Raw genomic sequence first — 18946 nt, 5'->3', positions numbered from 1 at the left:
ATAATATCTTTTTTGTTGTTTTTTTTTCCTTGCCTTTTCTTATTTTTGCATATCTTAAAGCAGTTTTATTTCAAGGTTCAGGACAACACGATTTCTATCCATGAATCACTATTTTTTTCTTTTTGTAAGAAAAACTAATTTGTACAACTCATAATACAGAGATTCACTATTTTATAGAATGTATTTTATTTCAGATTTTATTATTTTTAGTTGTAGAAAGGGTCTTCAAATCAGTATATCAATTTCCGAGCTACTATGATTATAATTTTGTGCTTTTTCCCCCCTCAGAAATAGGATAGTCTATTCACAGATAATGTCAACAATATCTCACCATGCAGTCATAATTTTTTCAGCTTTAATCGTCAGTGAATTATGTTTATAATTGTATTTACAACTTTAGAGAGAAAATTAGTATTTTACTGGAGAATTCTAATTTCCTTTTACTGCATAATTAGGAAGTAGTAAAGAAAAATTGCAAATGAACGATATGTTATTTTTTTCTTTTAAAAATACTATTATAAGGCATGGACTAAGAAAGTGGTAAGCAGCCAGGCCCGGTGGCTCACATCTATAATCCTAGATAATCACTCGGCTGAGATCTGAGGATCACGGTTCAAAGCCAGCCTGGGTACTAAAGTCCGTGAGACTTTTATTTCCAATTAACCACCACAAAACCGGAAGTGGCATGTGGCTCAAGGAGTACGGCAGTAGCCTTGAACTGAAGAGGTCAGGGACAGTGCCCAGCCCCAGAGTTCAAGTCCCATAACCAACAACAACATCAACAAATAAATGAAGTGGTAAGTAGAAGAAAAAATTCCTAGAAAAAAAATCAGAAAACTGAAGGAGTGGAGGAAGGAAAACGGGGACAAAAACATGAGAAGGGGTATTAATGTGTGAGAAGTAATGCACCTGCTACCTGACAAATGTGACTGAAACCCTTCTACATATTATCCCAACAATAAAAATATCTGAAAACTGAAATGAGGAAGAACTATTTCGATTTGAATGGCTAACTGAATACTCTATCAATGATACCATCGTAATTATCTCCTGCAACTTAAGTATAAACTAGTGTGTGTCCTGTAATCACAGGTCACATTAGAACAGGTTCATTTTTTATTTTTTTTAAAATTTTGTATTGGGGGTTAGCCTCAATTGTTAGATACCTGTTCTACATTGGTTCATTCTCTACATATATTACCCACCCTTTTGTGTTTTTATTATTTTCGAGACAAAAATCTCTCTAAATTTACCTGTGCTGTTTTCAAACTTCATTCTCTAGCTACTTACAGAGTACTAAAATTACAGCCCTGAACCTATCACCACATCTAGTAATTTCTTTTACTTTTGTATCAGTTTCTTTATCAATAAAGTACATCATAGAAATATGGCAAGAATGAAACAGTTAACACAGGAATAAAATATGTTTAACAAGCGAATGTTGCAATTTTCATAAATATATTCTAATTTTTCTCAGCCCTAATTTAACATTTCAAAGATGTTTTTAACAGCTTCCTACACTTCCACAAAGCCAGGCAAAATGTACAGTTTGCAAACATGTTTCTTTCAGAGCAAATTATCATTTCTCCTTTAATTTGTTTAAACATAGAAAATTATCATAGAGTTTCTCTCAATTTGGGATTGTCTAATTTGTAATTGAAATAAATTTTTCTGATTCATTATAGAGACATGGTTGACATCTAGTTACTCACACACAGATTAAAGGTCAAATCTGTCAAAGTTTTAGGAAATTTATTAGAGTTTTACAAGGGATTTAAAGAAGGTAATTACAATGTACACAATTAAACCTTTAATTTCTTTTCATCCAAAAACCCTTATTATCTTTTTTTTTTTGCCAGTCCTGGGCTTGAGCTCAGGGCCTGAGCACTGTCCTTGGACTTTCTCAAGGCTAGAGCTCTACCACTTGACCCTCAGCACCACTTCCGGCTTTTTTCTATGTATGTGGTACCGAGGAATCGAACCCAGGTCTTCATGCATACTAGGCAAGCACTTTAACCACTAGGCCAAACTCCCGGCCCTGTAAATATCTTTTATGACTCACTGTACTTACTGACTTCTCTGAGATTCTCAGAGAATGGCTGAATAAACCTAACCATGTTATTTGCTATTTTTCCATATTACTGATATTAAATAACATTACATGTTGGTAATGTGTTTTCCAGTTTGGCTACGATGGTTGCAATAACTTTAGTAGAAAATGATCAGATACCTGTGTGATGATATTATTTCCAGGTGTTTACAGGAAATTTGACTTAGTGAGCAAATTTTGTGAAAACTAAAGTTATATATAAAATCATGAAGTTTAAATAACATATTAATATCTAATGAAAATGCTAATGTCAAAGGAATACTGAGGGTAGACTTCTCACAGTGTGTTTCACTAAGCTGATGCAGTCATGTGGGCAACTAACTCCACAGCTCAATTTTTCCTTCTATAAAATGAAGATGGAATGCTTTTATTCATATAGTTTGTAGGAGACACAATATAGATAATTACACAGCACCAGGTACAATCTTCCTCTACATAACAGATTCTAAGCAAATTTGATTTTTCTTAATACATAACACAATGGTAAATTCTTCCGTGGAAAAGAAAAAGCTTACATGGTTGAAATCCTTACTATCAAATGTGTAGAAAACATTTGGTAAAACTGCTAGAAATGACTACTTTTGCTAAATACTATAGGAAGGAAATGTCCATGAAAACCAGAATGCTGCTCTCTAAATTAACATGAGAACTAATACTCATTGTAGAAACAGAAAATAAAACACTTTTCCAGCTTAATGATTAAGACTATATCTGACTTGCCCCTTATCTACAATCTAATTGCACATTGTTTTGCAGAATCCACATGTATGTAAGGGATAAAAATCGAGTGAATATGCATTTCAGAAAAAAACTAAGAATCTTCCAAAATTTATTTCTAGCACACTCCATAAATTGCTCTCATACTCTCATTTTCTTCCCAACACCAGCCCCGTGTGCACTTTTTCGACACCCACAATCACCTGGCTGCTAAATCCTCAGTTATGGCAGTGGCTTTTGCTGCTTTCCTGCCCCAGCTCAGCAAATGAGCTACATTCCCCAGCTGCTTAGCAAACACTGCCCACATGTAGTGAGGGGAGGGCCTCAGCCAAAGCAGCCAGCTGGCAAACAGCCTGCCAAGGGGCAGCTTCCCTCTTCCTCTCACTTTAATGAAGAGATGGCAATAGGCCCATCACCACACCAGAGCACAGAAGCCCAATGACCTCTATTAGAGTGGGGCAATCACAGGCAGAAATGCCAGCTGGCAAGTGCTTGTGCCCTGGAAAGCTTTGCCACCTGTGTCTGGCCAAAAGCCATCCAATAAAATAGCGGTGTCATTCTGAAGGCTCTAAACGGGTTCTGGATACCTACCAAGACCCCCACCTCCATGAATAGCATAAAGGTCCATTATCCCCTTTATTTTTCCTAGAAGTGTTAAAAAAATCTTTACATGAATTACACTGGACGCTAAATTGAGCATATATTTGGCTTGACAAAAAGTTCCAGGAATTAATCCTCCTCGTTGTAAAAAAAAAAAATACTGATGAAAAGAAGTTCATAACTTTCTGCCTGAGTACTATATGCTATAAAATCTTTGCATCTTTTAAAGAATGTTAAGCAGGAAATTTCTTGTTAATTTGTTAAGGAAATATAACAGCAATCCTTTTTCACATATGAATCTAGTTTTCTTACTTGAGTGATGAAGGTAACAGAATTATACAATAGCCTTAAGCTCAAACTAGTAAACAGAATACCAAATCACATTGAAATAGACACAATCCAAACAGAAATTATTTGTGAATCATTCACAATCACATAAGTTAAACAAAGAGGCTTCCGTGTGATATTTACACCCTCTATATGATGTGCTTTATCTAATTTACCCAAATCTATATTAGATTGACTTTTAAAAAGAATAAGTCCACAACATAAATAAAATCAACTAGAGCAACCAACAGCAAAGCATTAACAGTCTAGAATGTTGAGTAACTCGGTGCTAAATGACATAATTAATTGAAGGAAAAACACTTCCACTGAATATTGTACGTATGAAAAAGGTCACTTCCTCACCAACAAGAAGGAAAATCATTTACTTGCTCTACTAGTTGAGTTGGCAGAGGGAAAACAATGAAGGCAAAATAGCATTTATCAAACTTTTGTGTTCACGTTTATCTATATTTCATATAAGATGTATAACTATATTAGATACACAGCTTTAGCCATTAGTTGTTTATATTCCCACAATAAACTTTTTTAATATCAATTTAAATCACAATGGAAATGTGAAAATCTACAATGTTTATAGAATTTAATGGGTCTCTCTGTGTGTGTTAGTGTGCACATACATTTCATACACATATACCTTATTATAGATTATTAAAGGTTAGAAAGCCTTAAATGAGGAATGTAAACCTTATTTTGAAAAACTATTTTTGAGTTCAGTGTATGTTTATATTCTAGATTTCTGGTATTTGTATGTAGTTATATTTAGGAATCTCAGAGAAACAAGAATTAGTAAGAAATTATTAATGCTGCTATATTCCACTGTACTAGCTCCAGTTTTTTCAATAGTCTACTCTGTAAACTATACTTCAACATGTTTGTATCACTGATTGCTTCTTAGAACAGTTTTTAAAAATAATTAATTCAAAACTTATTTATGTTCCCTAATGATCCAATAGTTATAGGTTTTAATGCCCTTAAGGCATTCCTAGTAAAGAAGTTATTTAAAATAATAGTTGCTTATTCATGTATTAATAAAATCAAAATGTAAACATTATAAAGTAACAAAGTACAAATAATATGTACCTAGCTCTGATACTACATCTCCAGAACATGCCACAATTTTATACTTTGTTGTATCTTAACATAGTTATTTATTGGATCAATTTAAAAAAAATAAAAAGTATTTCAATATTATAAAAATTAATTCAATGTATTTATATAGCCATATATATTCATATACATAAAATCTCAGAATTTTAAGTAATTTTCATTGACAGAACATATGTTTTTATTCTTTTTGTTATTATCTTTAAGTAGTTATAAAAAGGAGCTGCTATTTCATGAAGTAGTTTATGAATTTGTTTATGAATTTCTTGTTCAATGTCATCCCTTTCAATATTCTCAATCATGCCTCCTCTACCTTCTTCTTCCCTCCCTCTTCTTAATTTTGCAGGCTTCACTTTGGAATCTGGGTTGTATTTTTTTCTTCTCTTCTTCATTCTTCTGCATTCTTTCATTGTGACCCTACCCCAATCCTTGGGAATACCCACTTCCTGGTATCTTGCTGAACTTTGATTTTCCTTTTCTACAGAATTATAGTATTTGTGTTCTCCCATAAATGTATCTTATTTTAGTTAATAAAACAAACTTGCATACCACTTAGTATAATTACTTGTAAGTTTATAAGATAAATTTAGTTTCCACATAAGGGAAAACATGCATTCTTTGTATCTCTGGGCCTAATTTACTTTACTTGACATTTTGTTTGTTGGTTGGTTTTGTTTTGTTTTTAACATGATGAACTAAAACACGTATTTCATTTATTTTCCAATGTCCTAGTTTGGACATTATTTTGGATCTAATAAAGAGTTTGTAATTTGTCACCCCATTTGTTCTTTCCTTAAAAGAGAAAAGGTAATATTTCTATGAGTTTGAAAGAAGCAGTTGACCAAGTGTAGCCCAGCCCTTCTCTTTGAGCATCTGCTTGCTTGCATTAAGCTTATTTTTTTCCATTCCTTTTTCCATAAGACTCATGTCCTCATCCCACCTATTAGAGGCTAGCCCTGTTAGAACTTACATTGTGACAAATGTCCGCCTATTTGGCCAGTACCTAAATTGCAGTACAAGAAGATGGGAGTGAGGAGAAGACTCAGTGGTTCTGTATTTCTGCCACAAACTCCAATGTAGCTTTACAAGTTCTACACTCACCTTTTGTTTCCACCTGGCTAATTTCATTGCCTATAGCTGAACATAAAACATAGACTCAGAAAAGTTACGATGGATGATTACCAGACTTAAATCTCAACAATTACTATGATAAAATAAGAGTAAGAGTAAACCTAGGATGTAATTCACTCAGAGATAAATCACAAATTTAAGGAATGTAATAAACACATTCCAATATGATAGTGCTTGACTAAACACTAGAGTACTTTAAAATTGAAGCAGTGTTCAAACACTATAGTAAAAGTAAAGTAAACTTATAGTATAAACTTAAAATTTATGCCATGCTTTGTGTGTGTCTGAGAGAGAGAGAGAGAGGGGGTGGGGAAGAAGGAGAAGAAGGAGAAGGAGAAGAAGAAGGAGAAGAAGGAGGAGAAGGAGGAGAAGAAGAAGGAGAAGAAGGAGAAGGAGAAGAAGAAGAAGAAGAAGAAGAAGAAGAAGAAGAAGAAGAAGAAGAAGAAGAAGAAGAAGAAGGAGGAGGAGGAGGAGGAGGAGGAGGAGGAGGAGGAGGAGGAGGAGGAGGAGGAGGAGGAGGAGGAGGAGGAGGAGGAGGAGGAGGAGGAGGAGGAGGAGGAGGAGGGAAGAGAGAAAGAGGGGACAGGGAGAGGAAGAGGGAGAGGGAGAGGCAGAAATAGGGAGGGGAGAGACAGACAGACAGACAGAGAGACAAAGAGTAGGCCTTCTTTGTCCTTCTTCCTTAACATTAACATTATGGGTACTGTACTGAGGTTTCACCCGTAAGTGTGTCTTTCCTTGTAGCAGACTTTAGTTATTGCTGAAGATCAAGAGTTTAATGATTTGTAACACTTACAAGATGCCTCGTAACTTCATTCTTTAATGCTGTGGAAACTAGTTAAGCTACTGTTAGACTGTGTAGTGGTATCCTGGCAGCAGAATGTGGATCCACTGTTTCCAGGACACATTTAACCCCCATAATCATGGCTGCAAAATCAATTGTCATTGATTTACACATAAAACTGCATCATACTCTTCTACAAATGGGATAATTGTCATTGTTAACATGGATAGCAAAGGAAGAAAGGAAAGCTCTTATTCTGTTAGTCTCACCTTTTCAAAATACTTAATTTCATATTCCAGGATGATTCCATTGGGACGATCTGGCTCTTGCCAAGACAAAGAGATGCTGTTTTTTGTAATCTTTCCTTTTTTCACATTTGTGACTGGAGAAGGAGCTGTAAAAAATACAATATAAAGATCAGCATGACAAATAGGGCCTTAAAATCACAACCTATTTTGTATAGTATGAACATTGACTGTTTTATTATATAGTGCCATAAAAATCCTCAGTGATTAAATATTTATGTAGGAAGGAAAAATTTTACTTTGTCTAAAGAAAGTTGTTAAAACGATAAAGTGTTTCACAGATATAAGTTTGTTAACAGTGCTCAGAATCTCTGTGCTTATTTAAATAGTATACAATCATTCACCACAATGCTGCATTTTAATCAATGATGTACCTTGATTCCATAAGATGCCTGATGATTTAAGCTTGAACATGCTGATTATGTTCAACATAACTGCCAAATACCATTTTCCCCAAAATATATTCTCATTAACAGCACAAGAAAACACAAAAAATATGAATAAAATATTATCATAATATAATGATACCAAATATTAAATCATGCCTGCATTGTTCATAATACCTAAAATAATACAAATCCTAGGCTAACAGAACTGGAGTTTTACTGGCTAGTTGGTTCTTGTTTTCTTTTTGTTTTGTTTTGCTTTTTGTTTTCTTTTTCTGTGTGTGCCTTTCCCCCACTTCTTTTTATGCCATGCTTTTTGAAGTAAATTACTACATGCATCCCCTACTTGAAAAATAGCAATTTCTGATTTATTTTGAAGGTGAAATGACTGCTTAATGGATTCAGAATTTACCTGTATGCAAAATTATTCTTCCTTAGGTTCACAGTTTAGTTCATCATTTTTATATCAGTATGGACACACAGAATTTTTATTCATTAGTGTAAAAGGAAAATTTTCGTTATATTATTCAACCTGTCCAAAACTTTTGACATCTCTTTGTCACCATGAGTCTGCCAGTTTTCTATATCACTTTCTTTCTGGCACTAGATGATTAGATGCTCTAGGCTCCATTATGTGTGATAACTCTACATTTTGTTAAAAACTTCTTTGAGATTTGAAAACTAAAAGAGTTACACATCCCACTACTGAAGAACCAGATGTCTGATTAATATAAAATACCAAATCCTTTGTGTTTTAAGACATAGTTTTAACCTAAGACATGGTCTAACCTAAAACTTGCTATCTTTTAGTCTCCTTCTTTCAAGTCTGCAAGTGCCAGTTTTTCATCTTTTAAAATATTGAATGTAAGAATATAGGTGATGGTGGTTCAGGTATATAATCCTAGCTACTTAGGAGTCTGAGATCTGAGGATCACAGTTTAAAGCCTGCCCAGCCGGGAAAGTCCAGGAGAATTGTAATTCTAAGAAATTAGAAAAAGCCAGAATTAGTAGCCTTGAGCAAAAGAACCTCAGAGATAATACCTAGCTCTTGAGTTCAAGTCCCAGATTCAGCCTACCCCAATACAAAAACGAAAAAAGAATGTGGTAGAAAACATAAGCCCTAACTGTGTTGAACAAAGTGGGTCCCATGCTTTTATTCTTGAAGCTAATGCTCTATGTGTAAAGAAAAATAACCTGTGTGAGAATCAAGCATTTGTTATTTGTATTTATAAAAACACAATTTATAAAAACTTATTTAATTTATATAGCCTACTTTATGTCTTAAATCTTTGAGAATAGAATAATAAAATCTGTTTTGTTCTGTGATCACTCATTGTGCTAACAATTTCATCAGATGCAAATTGATTTTTTTCAAAAACCCTTACTTATAACTAATTGCTAAGTTCTTTTATACACATAAACTTGAAAAAATCATGTATTTTCTATTTACTTACATAGATTAAATGTCTTTTTTTGTTTTTTATTGTAATTTTTTATTGTAATTAGTAAAAGGGTTACACGATATTTGCCAGATAGAAGGTGCATTAATTCACATACATTGATACCCTTTCACATGTCTTGGTACCCATTTCCCTCCCCCACCCACACCCCCCACCCATCTTGGTTTTCCCCCCTTCCCTATCAAATTTCAAATAACCAAATACAAATAAATTCAATATATCAGATAACAAAGTGAGATACTATACCAATATGAGATAACCAAGGGACAGCAAAGGAGATGAGAGACAACATAGTACATTAAGGACAACAATCATTCATTATATGGCTTTTGTTTCAATATCCTGGAGGTCCTTTCAATTAGCTTCATACTATATTTCCTTATGTATCAAGGTTTTGCTCTATTGAAAATCTCTGCTAGTAGAGCCCAAGGTTTCTACTGATTATGACAAATGAGGGGAACCATTGGCTTACTTCACTTAATATGATTTTTTCTAAGTCTTTCCATTTCCTAACAAATAGGTCGATGTCATTTTTTCTGACAGCAGTATAGAATTCCATTGTGAACAAATACCACAACTTGTTGATCCACTCATAACTGAGGGACATCTAGGTTGGTTCCATATCTTTGCTATGGTGAATAATGCTGCAATGAACATTGTTGTGCTAGTGGATTTAGTATGCCCTAGATTCTGGATGGTTGGGTAAATGCCAAGTAGTGGAATTTCTGGGGCATAGGGAAGCTCTATGTTTAGCTACATAGACATACATACATTTATAATATGAGGCAGCTACAGAGATTTTATATATATATATATATCAGAAGGATTTAACTTGTCCTTGGGCACTGGGACAGCTGTTCAGTACTCTCATTGTTAATGGTTACTGTATTATAATTTTACCTTTCAATAATTTTTCCATTAATTATGTCACAATGATAAGAAATCAATGTCGATGAATTTTAGATGATACTATAGCCACTGCTACCTTAGTCAGAAACTTCCTCTGGCGGCCTAGCTGAGGTGACCCAAGCTTGTTTCAATGAAAGGCTTCTCAGAAGCTGTGTTTCCTTGCCGACTTTTGATATTCACCATTACTTTAGAATGTTGAATTGGTTATGCATACCGAAGAAGCAGTGCCAGAAGTGGCAGCAATACTGGGGGTGGCAGCAGCTACCATCCCCAAAACAGCAGTTGCTGAGGTAACTGCAGTAGTGGGGAGAGACAGCTGAAGAATTACAAAGGCATACCTAGGAAAAAAATTACAGAGAGATAAGGAAGGATCAAGATAATTAAACGAAAGCAAGAGCCCTCAGATAGGCAAGGATGAAGAAAGATAGCAAATTGCAGGTAGCTGAAAGAAAATTAGGATCCTCTTTACTGCTAATCCAGAATGACTGAGGATCCCAACATCTGACTCCAGAACTAGACCAGAATCTCTGGTGATCAAGAGTTGAGAATCTTGGTATCCTTGACTGAAAGCTGTAACATGGCTATTGTGGTCAAATGCTAAAGGTAGATTCCAACATCCCAAGTCCAAGAACTGCGACACTTGTAAAACTTAAGGGACCAGGAACACAAGTCCCTGAGATCGTCTAGCATAAGAAGAAGCTATTGATTGTTACTGCTTGTCAGCTGCAAGAAATGGAAAATTGCAAAAAATCTCTAAGGATCTTGGATTACCAGTACTAAGAGTTCTTTCTCAATTTCACTCAAGATTTTGGCTAGAACAACAGGTTCCTAGCAAATTGACTGGTAATGAAACTATAAATAAATAATATATAAAACAAAAAGATAATATGATACATGATATATGTAATGTACATGTTTTATGTTTCACACCTCTAATAACACACAGACTACAATTATATAGATATGTATATTTATTCAGTGTTCAGTGTCTCATTCCTATTATATTGTCAGTTGGTATTAGGTATCCATGGAAATTAATTGCAGTGCTATATGCACCTGGTACTTGTCATTACTAAAGAATAAGGTATTTCAAAGGTTTCTTCCTCAAATAAAAATTTAATCTGCTCTTTCAGACAAAATCCTCCAATCACTCTATCTTTAAAGCCTAGAATGGGGTTTGATATATAATCTGAATGAAGCTTTGAAGTGAATATTTCACAAAACTGGCTTATCTATTAGGAATTATAGAGAAATTGCATCATTTTAATAAAAATAAAAAAGGAGTTTGCTTTGCATATTTGTGAAAAAACTAGGAAATCATAAACATTGAAACTTACATGTGTCAGTAATTAATTAAAATATAATCTCATTGCAATTAAACAATATTTCTTGTGATCAGACTTAAGCCATATGATTGTTTTGCAGTCATACTCACATGACATTAATTTGGAGGAAAAATAGAAATCACAAAGATAGAGAAATAGACAACTGCATTTTAGGCTTCCATTCTCTAAAACAACAACAATTGTGTAAGTTAGAAAAAAAAAACACAAAATTTAAATATACCAAGGTGTAAAATAGTAACCTGCCTTTGTCTAGTTAGAAAAATTAAAAACATTAAGTTATCATACAATTTGTTTCAATTTATTATGACATATTTCCAATAATGGAAGTTTCAATATATAAAGGGACCTTACTTTGGAGTTAATGAAATAACTTTCAACAAGACATCCATGGGGCCGGGAGTTTGGCCTAGTGGTTAAAGTGCTTGCCTAGCATGCATGAAGACCCGGGTTCGATTCCTTGGTACCACATACATAGAAAAAAGCCCGAAGTGGTGGTGAGGCTCAAGTGGTAGAGCTCTAGCCTTGAGAAAGTCCAAGGACAGTGCTCAGGCCCTGAGCTCAAGCCCAGGACTGGCAAAAAAAAAAACAAAAAAAAAAACAAAAAAAACCAACCCTGTATCTATTACCCTGACAATAAAATACAATAATAATAATAATAATAATAAATAATAATAATAATAATAGTAAAGAATAGACATAGTATAAAACTATAGTATGATCTCAGTTGTTCATTTGAATGGTCATAAGGAGAGGAATGGAATAACTGAGTAGAATGACATTGTAGAAATTTCTAGATTTCTTGAAGTCTAGAAACAGGTTCAGAAGAAACTGTTAATTAAAGGTGTTTACTTTTTGTTCATTTGTATGTTTGCTGCTTCTCACTCTATACTTTGAAAAGACAGTGTGGAGGTCAGGAGTATGGCCTAGTGGTAGAATGCTTGCCTTGCCTGCACAAAGCTTTGGGTTTGATTTCTCTGTACCACATACACAGAAACAAGCTGGAAGTACTACTGTGGCTGAAGTGACAGATTGAGCATTGAGAAAGACCAAGGACAGTGCCGAGGCCCTGAGTTCAAGCCCAGGACTGGCAAGAAAAACAAACAAAAAAAGACAGTGGTATTAGAAGCTTCCGATCATAAATTCTTGCAAACTTGCATTTTAATTTATTGCTGAAAAATTAGGGTTGTAGCATATACACACAGTAGAATATCCCTACTTGGCCCTCTCAAATTTGAAACACGGTTTTGTAAAGAGGAAAATTAACCACTGCAACAAAAAATAAAATCCATCCAAAACTAACGCATATGCTTCCGTGGCAGTTGGTATTATGCATGCACCACTAGTTCAATTAAAAACTGCATTAATAAAAAGCACCTTTTAACAAGTGCCATATAATGTGTGATTGTTGTTCTTAATGGACTATGTTGTTTCTCATCACTTTTGTTGTCCCTTGGTTATTCTCATATTGTTACAGTATGTTACCTTGTTATCTGGTATATTGTATACATGATTATTTGTTTATTTAAAATAGGACAGGGAAGAGGGAAAACACGATTAGGAGAAGGGTTAGGGGAGAGGAATGGGGACAAAAACATGAGAAGGGATATCAATGTGTGAGAAGTAATGCATCTACTATCTAGAGAATATAACTGTAACCCCTCTATACATTACAATAAAAAAGACCTTGAAACATAAGACATATAAATATACATAATTGTAAAAATGCAATGTAATGAACAAATAAATATATGAATAAATATGAATTCATATCTAATGAATAAATAAAAATGTAGGTAGGACTAAGTCAATTTGTTCAGATTATCGACTGAAATGGATCTATTCCTGTGCTTCAGAACTTGAAAAACAAGCCTCACTAATATAAATAATTGTAAATAAATAAATATATGCTTCAGAGAACATTTTTGAGAAAAATTTTTTAAAAAGTAGAATTTGCTCAATTTCAGTACTGAAAACAGCGTTAAATTTCTTTATATCATCATAATATAATATATCATCATATAATAGTATAATTTAATTAAATTCTTTCAGAGAGCTTTATATATGACTTATTTTCTGATAAATCAATCATTATATTTCTTGAAATCAATATTCCTAATATGGATTATCTATAAAGGAATATATGTACTATCAAGGTGTCACAAAAAAGAATACCAATATTACAAAATGTTGCATCCTTTTTTTTTTTTTTTTTTTTTGCCAGTCCTGGGCTTGAGCTCAGGGCCTGAGCACTGTCCTTGGACTTTCTCAATTTCCAGCTTTTTTCTATGTGTGTGGTACCAAGGAATCGAACCCGGGTCTTCATGCATGCTAGGCAAGCACTCTACCACTAGGCCAAACTCCCAGCCCAGCATACTTCTTAGATTATTATGGAAACTGCACATCTGACTCTTCAAGTTACTGTTCCCAGAGGAATTCTCTGCATTGGTTTATTAAACACTTAAATCAATTTGCTTCTAAGAATTACACATACAAATATAGATATAATAGTGTAACTGTATGTGAAACTGTATATATATATATATACATGTATGCCTATATAGAGATCTATGCACCTTTTCATATTTTTTCCTCTCGTAAGAATTTCTTCATATATTTATCTTGCTCAATAAGGCTGGTGGTTATAGAAATGCAAAGTAGCCACCCCCTAACTCTATAGACTTCAAGACAATCCTTAAGGGAGTTACGTCAGGAAATTTGTGGGCAGAAAATTAAAATGGAAATTTTAGGGAAAGGAAGTATAGGATCCATTCGACTGGATGTTTGTAAGCGAAGAGACTAAGGTTTGTTTTTAAGAGCTGGATGGACCTGATAGTGTGTGCCTGTAATTCCTGCTTCTTGGGACTTGGAAGAAGGATAGGAGTTCTATGCAAGTCTACCCTAAGTTTATGAAATTGTATCTCAGAAAATAACTAAAATAAAAGGGCTTAGGGCATGACTAAATATGAGAATGCTTGTCTAGAATCTTCTGGTCACTAGGTTATAGTCTACAAATAATCATTAGGAAAAACATAAAAATTCACAATGATAACTATATAAAGATTAAATGTGTGGTTAAGAAAGCAGGGAGAGATTGATATGAATTAAAAGCCAGGTTAATTTTACATGACTGTATTTATAATTCAAATGATATGTGATATCTTATATTGTTACTTTTAATATTAAATAATTCAGTATGTTCACATATGTAATACCATTTTCTAAATGCACCTCAGATATTTTGCACTGATCTACTGCTTAGTTTTAATATACACTTCAGTTAATTAATACATGTTTCATGGCTGAGATAAGCATTACACAATTTTTATTCAATTGCATTTTTTTCTTATCACTGAATTGTCAAATACCAGAACTATCACTTTTTGAACCTTCCACTAGTCAAAAGCTCATATCCCAAACTCTCTGCTTGAAATTTTCCTACTGAATCTGAGTAGAATTAAAGATGTCAACATTCAGTGCAAGTTTTCAAGTATTTGCATAAATGATTTAGAACCATGATAATTAATAAAATGCAGATTTTGACTTATCAGTTTAATCTAATGATTCATAATGTCTCTCTATAAGGAATCACTTAACAATTCAAATAGAATAGATATTTATATATATGCTAATATTTAGCCTATTTTTATTTATAGTTACATGTGCTAAAAGTAGTTCCAAAAACTAAGTATTAATTATGTTTAAAGTTAAAAATACTTCTTACACTTTTAAAACAAATTATGTCAGCAATAGGAGAAAGTGAATCACTGAATATTATTATTAAGTCATATAGTTATTTAGATATTTTAAAAACAGAATTATTTGCCTCTCAGTATTTTAGATAATTGTTTGAAAAATTCTTCCATCTTTAGAAAATATGGCATTCTGAACTATATTAAAATAATTATATTGAATTATTACATAAAGCATGTTGATTCTTATTGTTTCAATGAAATGTTATAAAGTAATCATTTAGATTAATTCATTCAGAGTGGAACATTTTTTATGAAAGGGGCAAATCAATAGCAGAGTCAGATATCTGGACCAATATTGAGTATTAGAATTTTTGTAAAATCTGTACAGAAAGTGTGTAATTATGGGAAATGCATGAAACCATTATTGTGACAGATGTATTGTACATTTCCTAAATTTCAGGAAGAACTACAAACCCTGAAGGATTTCTCTCTTCTCTTCAGAGAAGGTTGAATTTTCTATTGGTCCATAGCAAACAAAATACACTTCCATTCATCAAATACGTCCTGTCACAACTTAATCCATATGTTACACATTATCTTGGAGCTATATATATGTTAAGTCACCTTCACAGCCAGTTCTGCTGCTCCTTCACTTTTATAGACATTTGACATCAAAACATATTGCATAGGTCAGGCATAGGCAAAGCATATTGTTATTAGCACAGTATTTTTAGCAACTGGAACTCAGGGGCTTACTCTTGATTGGCAAAGCACTTGACCACTGTTCCATGTCTCCCAACCATAGGCATGTATAAAATCAGTGCAGACTGGTGGAGTTCACTATACCTTCCCCAGAAAGCTTCTTAACGTGTCAGAAAGAGGGCAAACAGTAGAAGGACAACGAGAGAGAGAGAGAGAGAGAGAGAGAGAGAGAGAGAGAGAGAGAGAGAGAGAGAGAGAGAGAGAGAGAGAGAGAGAGAGAGAGAGAGAGAGAGAGAGAGAGAGAGAGAGAGAGAGAGAGAGAGAGAGGGAGGAGGAAGAAGAAGAAGAAGAAGAAGAAGAAGAAGAAGAAGAAGAAGAAGAAGAAGAAGAAGAAGAAGAAGAAGAAGAAGAAGAAGAAGAAGAAGAGAGAGAAGAGAAGAGAAGAGAAGAGAAGAGAAGAGAAGAGAAGAGAAGAGAAGAGAAGAGAAGAGAAGAGAAGAGAAGAGAGAAGAGAGAGGCAGGCAGGCAGGCAGAAAGGCCTCAGTGGCCAGTTCCAGTTCCTTGTCCTCTTATGCATATGATTATGGGATGAACTTAGGGAAAACTGGATGGATTCACTGGTGTTCTATCAAGCATGTAATTAAGTAAGGCTGAGAGTTCTGTCCTCACTTACTGTCCAGACCTGTGTTTAATCCACTGTCATTTTGGTGTGAGACATTTTGGAAACTTCTTGTTTCCAGACTTTTTCTACAAATCAAACTGAAGTAAATGTATTATTATTATATAATAGAAAAAAATGGTACCAGTCTTAAAATGTCTAATAATAGTGTTCATATTCTATTTATTATATTAATTCTATCATCGATATTCAATAGACTGATATTTAAATAACTGATAAAGTTGAACAACAAAGCTTGTTGAGACTTGGGAAGGAGATGTGAGACTCTGGACTCTGATCAAGATGTATTGCATGCACATTTGAATAGGTGCAAACAAAACAATCCCTACACAACTCATTAATGCTACTTTTTAAAAGGCACAGCTACTGATAGAGAAAAATTCAGCTATTGATAGAGAAAAATCCAAATAACTAGTGTACATGACAAACATCTTAGTTTTAGGTAACTAAAGCACAACCCATACTATTGACAAAGTAGAAAAAAACCATAAAACATCAAATTCCATTAAAAGTGTGAGAAAACTAAGATTTCCAAATTCTATTTATGAAATCATGAACTTTCTCCCTAGTGTTCTATCTCTTATAGCAAGAAAGATAGGGAAATAAGGAAATAGTACCATTTAGGTGAAGTCACTGGTGGAACTCTCCCAATAGAGCTACTGTTTTATGAAAGGACAGGAAGTGAGACCGATTTAATTATCTCTTTCCACAGGAATATGCAAAGGAAAGGCCACCAGAGGAAATGATGACAAAACAGTGTCACTAAACCAGGAGCAATATCAATCAATATCTTAATGTTGGATGTCTCGGTATACAGAATTACAGGAAAATCAATTTTGTTTACTTATGCAATCTGTATTATAGTATTATGACTAACTAAGCCACTAAATACAGAGGGTTTTTGTGTTATTTCTAAGCTATAAAAATTTCACATATGAGGGCCGGGAGTTTGGCCTAGTGGTTAAAGTGCTTGCCTAGCATGCATGAAAACCCGGGTTCGATTCCTCGGTACCACATACATAGAAAAAAGTCGGAAGTGGTGCTGAGGGTCAAGTGGTAGAGCTCTAGCCTTGAGAAAGTCCAAGGACAGTGCTCAGGCACTGAGCTCAAGCCCAGGACTGGCAAAAAAAAAAAAAATTCACATATGAGTATGTAAACTCTGCATGTTTAAATGTGTGTGTGTGCACTTGTGTTTGTGTAACAGGGCATATAAATATGCAAAAATTCATAATATCCGCATACACACATAATAATCCTCATGCTACATAAATACTTTGGATTTTATCATCTTAAAGTTCCATAAGCAATAAAGTAGAATAAATTTATATTTTAACATTATCATTGTATTTTTCTTAGAGATAATATAAAAAAAAGAAATGCTGTAACCAATTTGTTTTGCCTCTGGGTAGTATAGAGACCTGACATTGATTTGGCAATGTCCTTTAAGGCAGGAAGAGCCCTCAACGCACAGGAGGGTAAGTGACTGGCTGGTACTCACACAGTCACTTCCTGACACTCTAGTGACAACTGTCAAGTCTCAGATCTCTAGTAAGTTCGCCAGATCACGATCATTTACACAGTGGACTTCACAGGTTAGAAACCCTTTCAAGTCCCTGTTTGAACAAACTATATCCTCCAACAGTTCTTTTCAAAGAACAATGCTAGAAACCTCAAATACCTCAGAGACCTGCTTTTTAGAAGAGCAAATCTGAAATGTCGGTCTAGTGGAAGAGGTCTCGGCTGTACTATCCTGGGGTTTGTCCTAGTTATTTACAACTTGTCTAGACGGAAGCACTGTGCCTCTTGGATATGTCTGCTTTTCATTGCTTTTTTAAAGGGCATTCTTACATAAATGTTTCTTATCTGAGTTACATAAAGCTCCCCAACTTCTTTTAAGATACAGATGTGTTTTAGCTGTACAAAATCTGTATTTATATTAGGTGATGTCTAGTTAAGAAAACAGTAACCAGGGCCTGGGAGTTTGGTTGGTAGAATGCTTGCCTAACATGCACAAAGATTCCTCAGTACCACATATACAGAAAAAGCCCGAAGTGGTGCTCTGGCTCAACTGGTAGAGTACTAGCTTGAAGAAAGCTCAAGTATAGTGTTCAGGTTCTGAGTTCATGCCCCAGACCTGGCAAAAGAAAAAAAGCCAAAAAGAAAAAGAAAAACAGTTACCATTCTAGATTATTCAACAATGGGTATCTGGTGCAGGGAATTGTTCATACTGCTGTTACAATAGTAAGTTACATTAATTTAAAAAAAAATATCAAGTGGTGTAAGTCAGTAACAGCGGAACACCGGTATGAGCATGTCTTCTGCTTTCTGGATTATCTACCTAGGGAACCTGAGAAGAAGCTTTGGGAGCAATCAGCTGTTTTAGGATTCAGCACTAGCACAGCAAAGCAGTCTACATTAGGTTGGATAACTATTTTAGACACATAGCATAATAACCTATTCCCTATGAAAAGTGAGACCACCAAAACATTGTACACTTGAGTAAGAATCCAGTTCTGATTTTTTGACTGAATTTTGGGTACAAAATAAAGAAAGCATTCTTTCAGCTGTTCAGGTTAAATATATAATACAGTGCCCATTATATAGAACATGACTAATGCCAGGTGCCACCTATAATCCTAGCTACTCAGGAGGCTGAGAGCTGAGGATCTTGTT

General features: G+C 34.3%; 1 protein-coding gene across 6 annotated transcripts in view; it reads right to left on the bottom strand.

The window, feature by feature from the left end:
- Window positions 1-18946, bottom strand: part of Epha5 (EPH receptor A5) — a 286938-nt gene that overhangs the window by 93531 nt on the left and 174461 nt on the right. For all 6 annotated transcript variants that reach the window (XM_090343502.1, XM_090343504.1, XM_090343505.1 and 3 more), the window contains one exon: window positions 7064-7188. In XM_090343502.1, coding sequence (XP_090199628.1) covers window positions 7064-7188 — 125 coding nt within the window. The remainder of the gene's footprint in view (window positions 1-7063; window positions 7189-18946) is intronic.

The sequence above is a fragment of the Megascapheus bottae genome, chromosome 13, assembly GCF_031878675.1.
Source record: "Megascapheus bottae isolate mThoBot1 chromosome 13, mThoBot2.hap1, whole genome shotgun sequence".
Lineage (NCBI taxonomy): Eukaryota > Metazoa > Chordata > Mammalia > Rodentia > Geomyidae > Megascapheus > Megascapheus bottae.
This window is presented reverse-complemented; position numbering and strand designations above follow the sequence as displayed.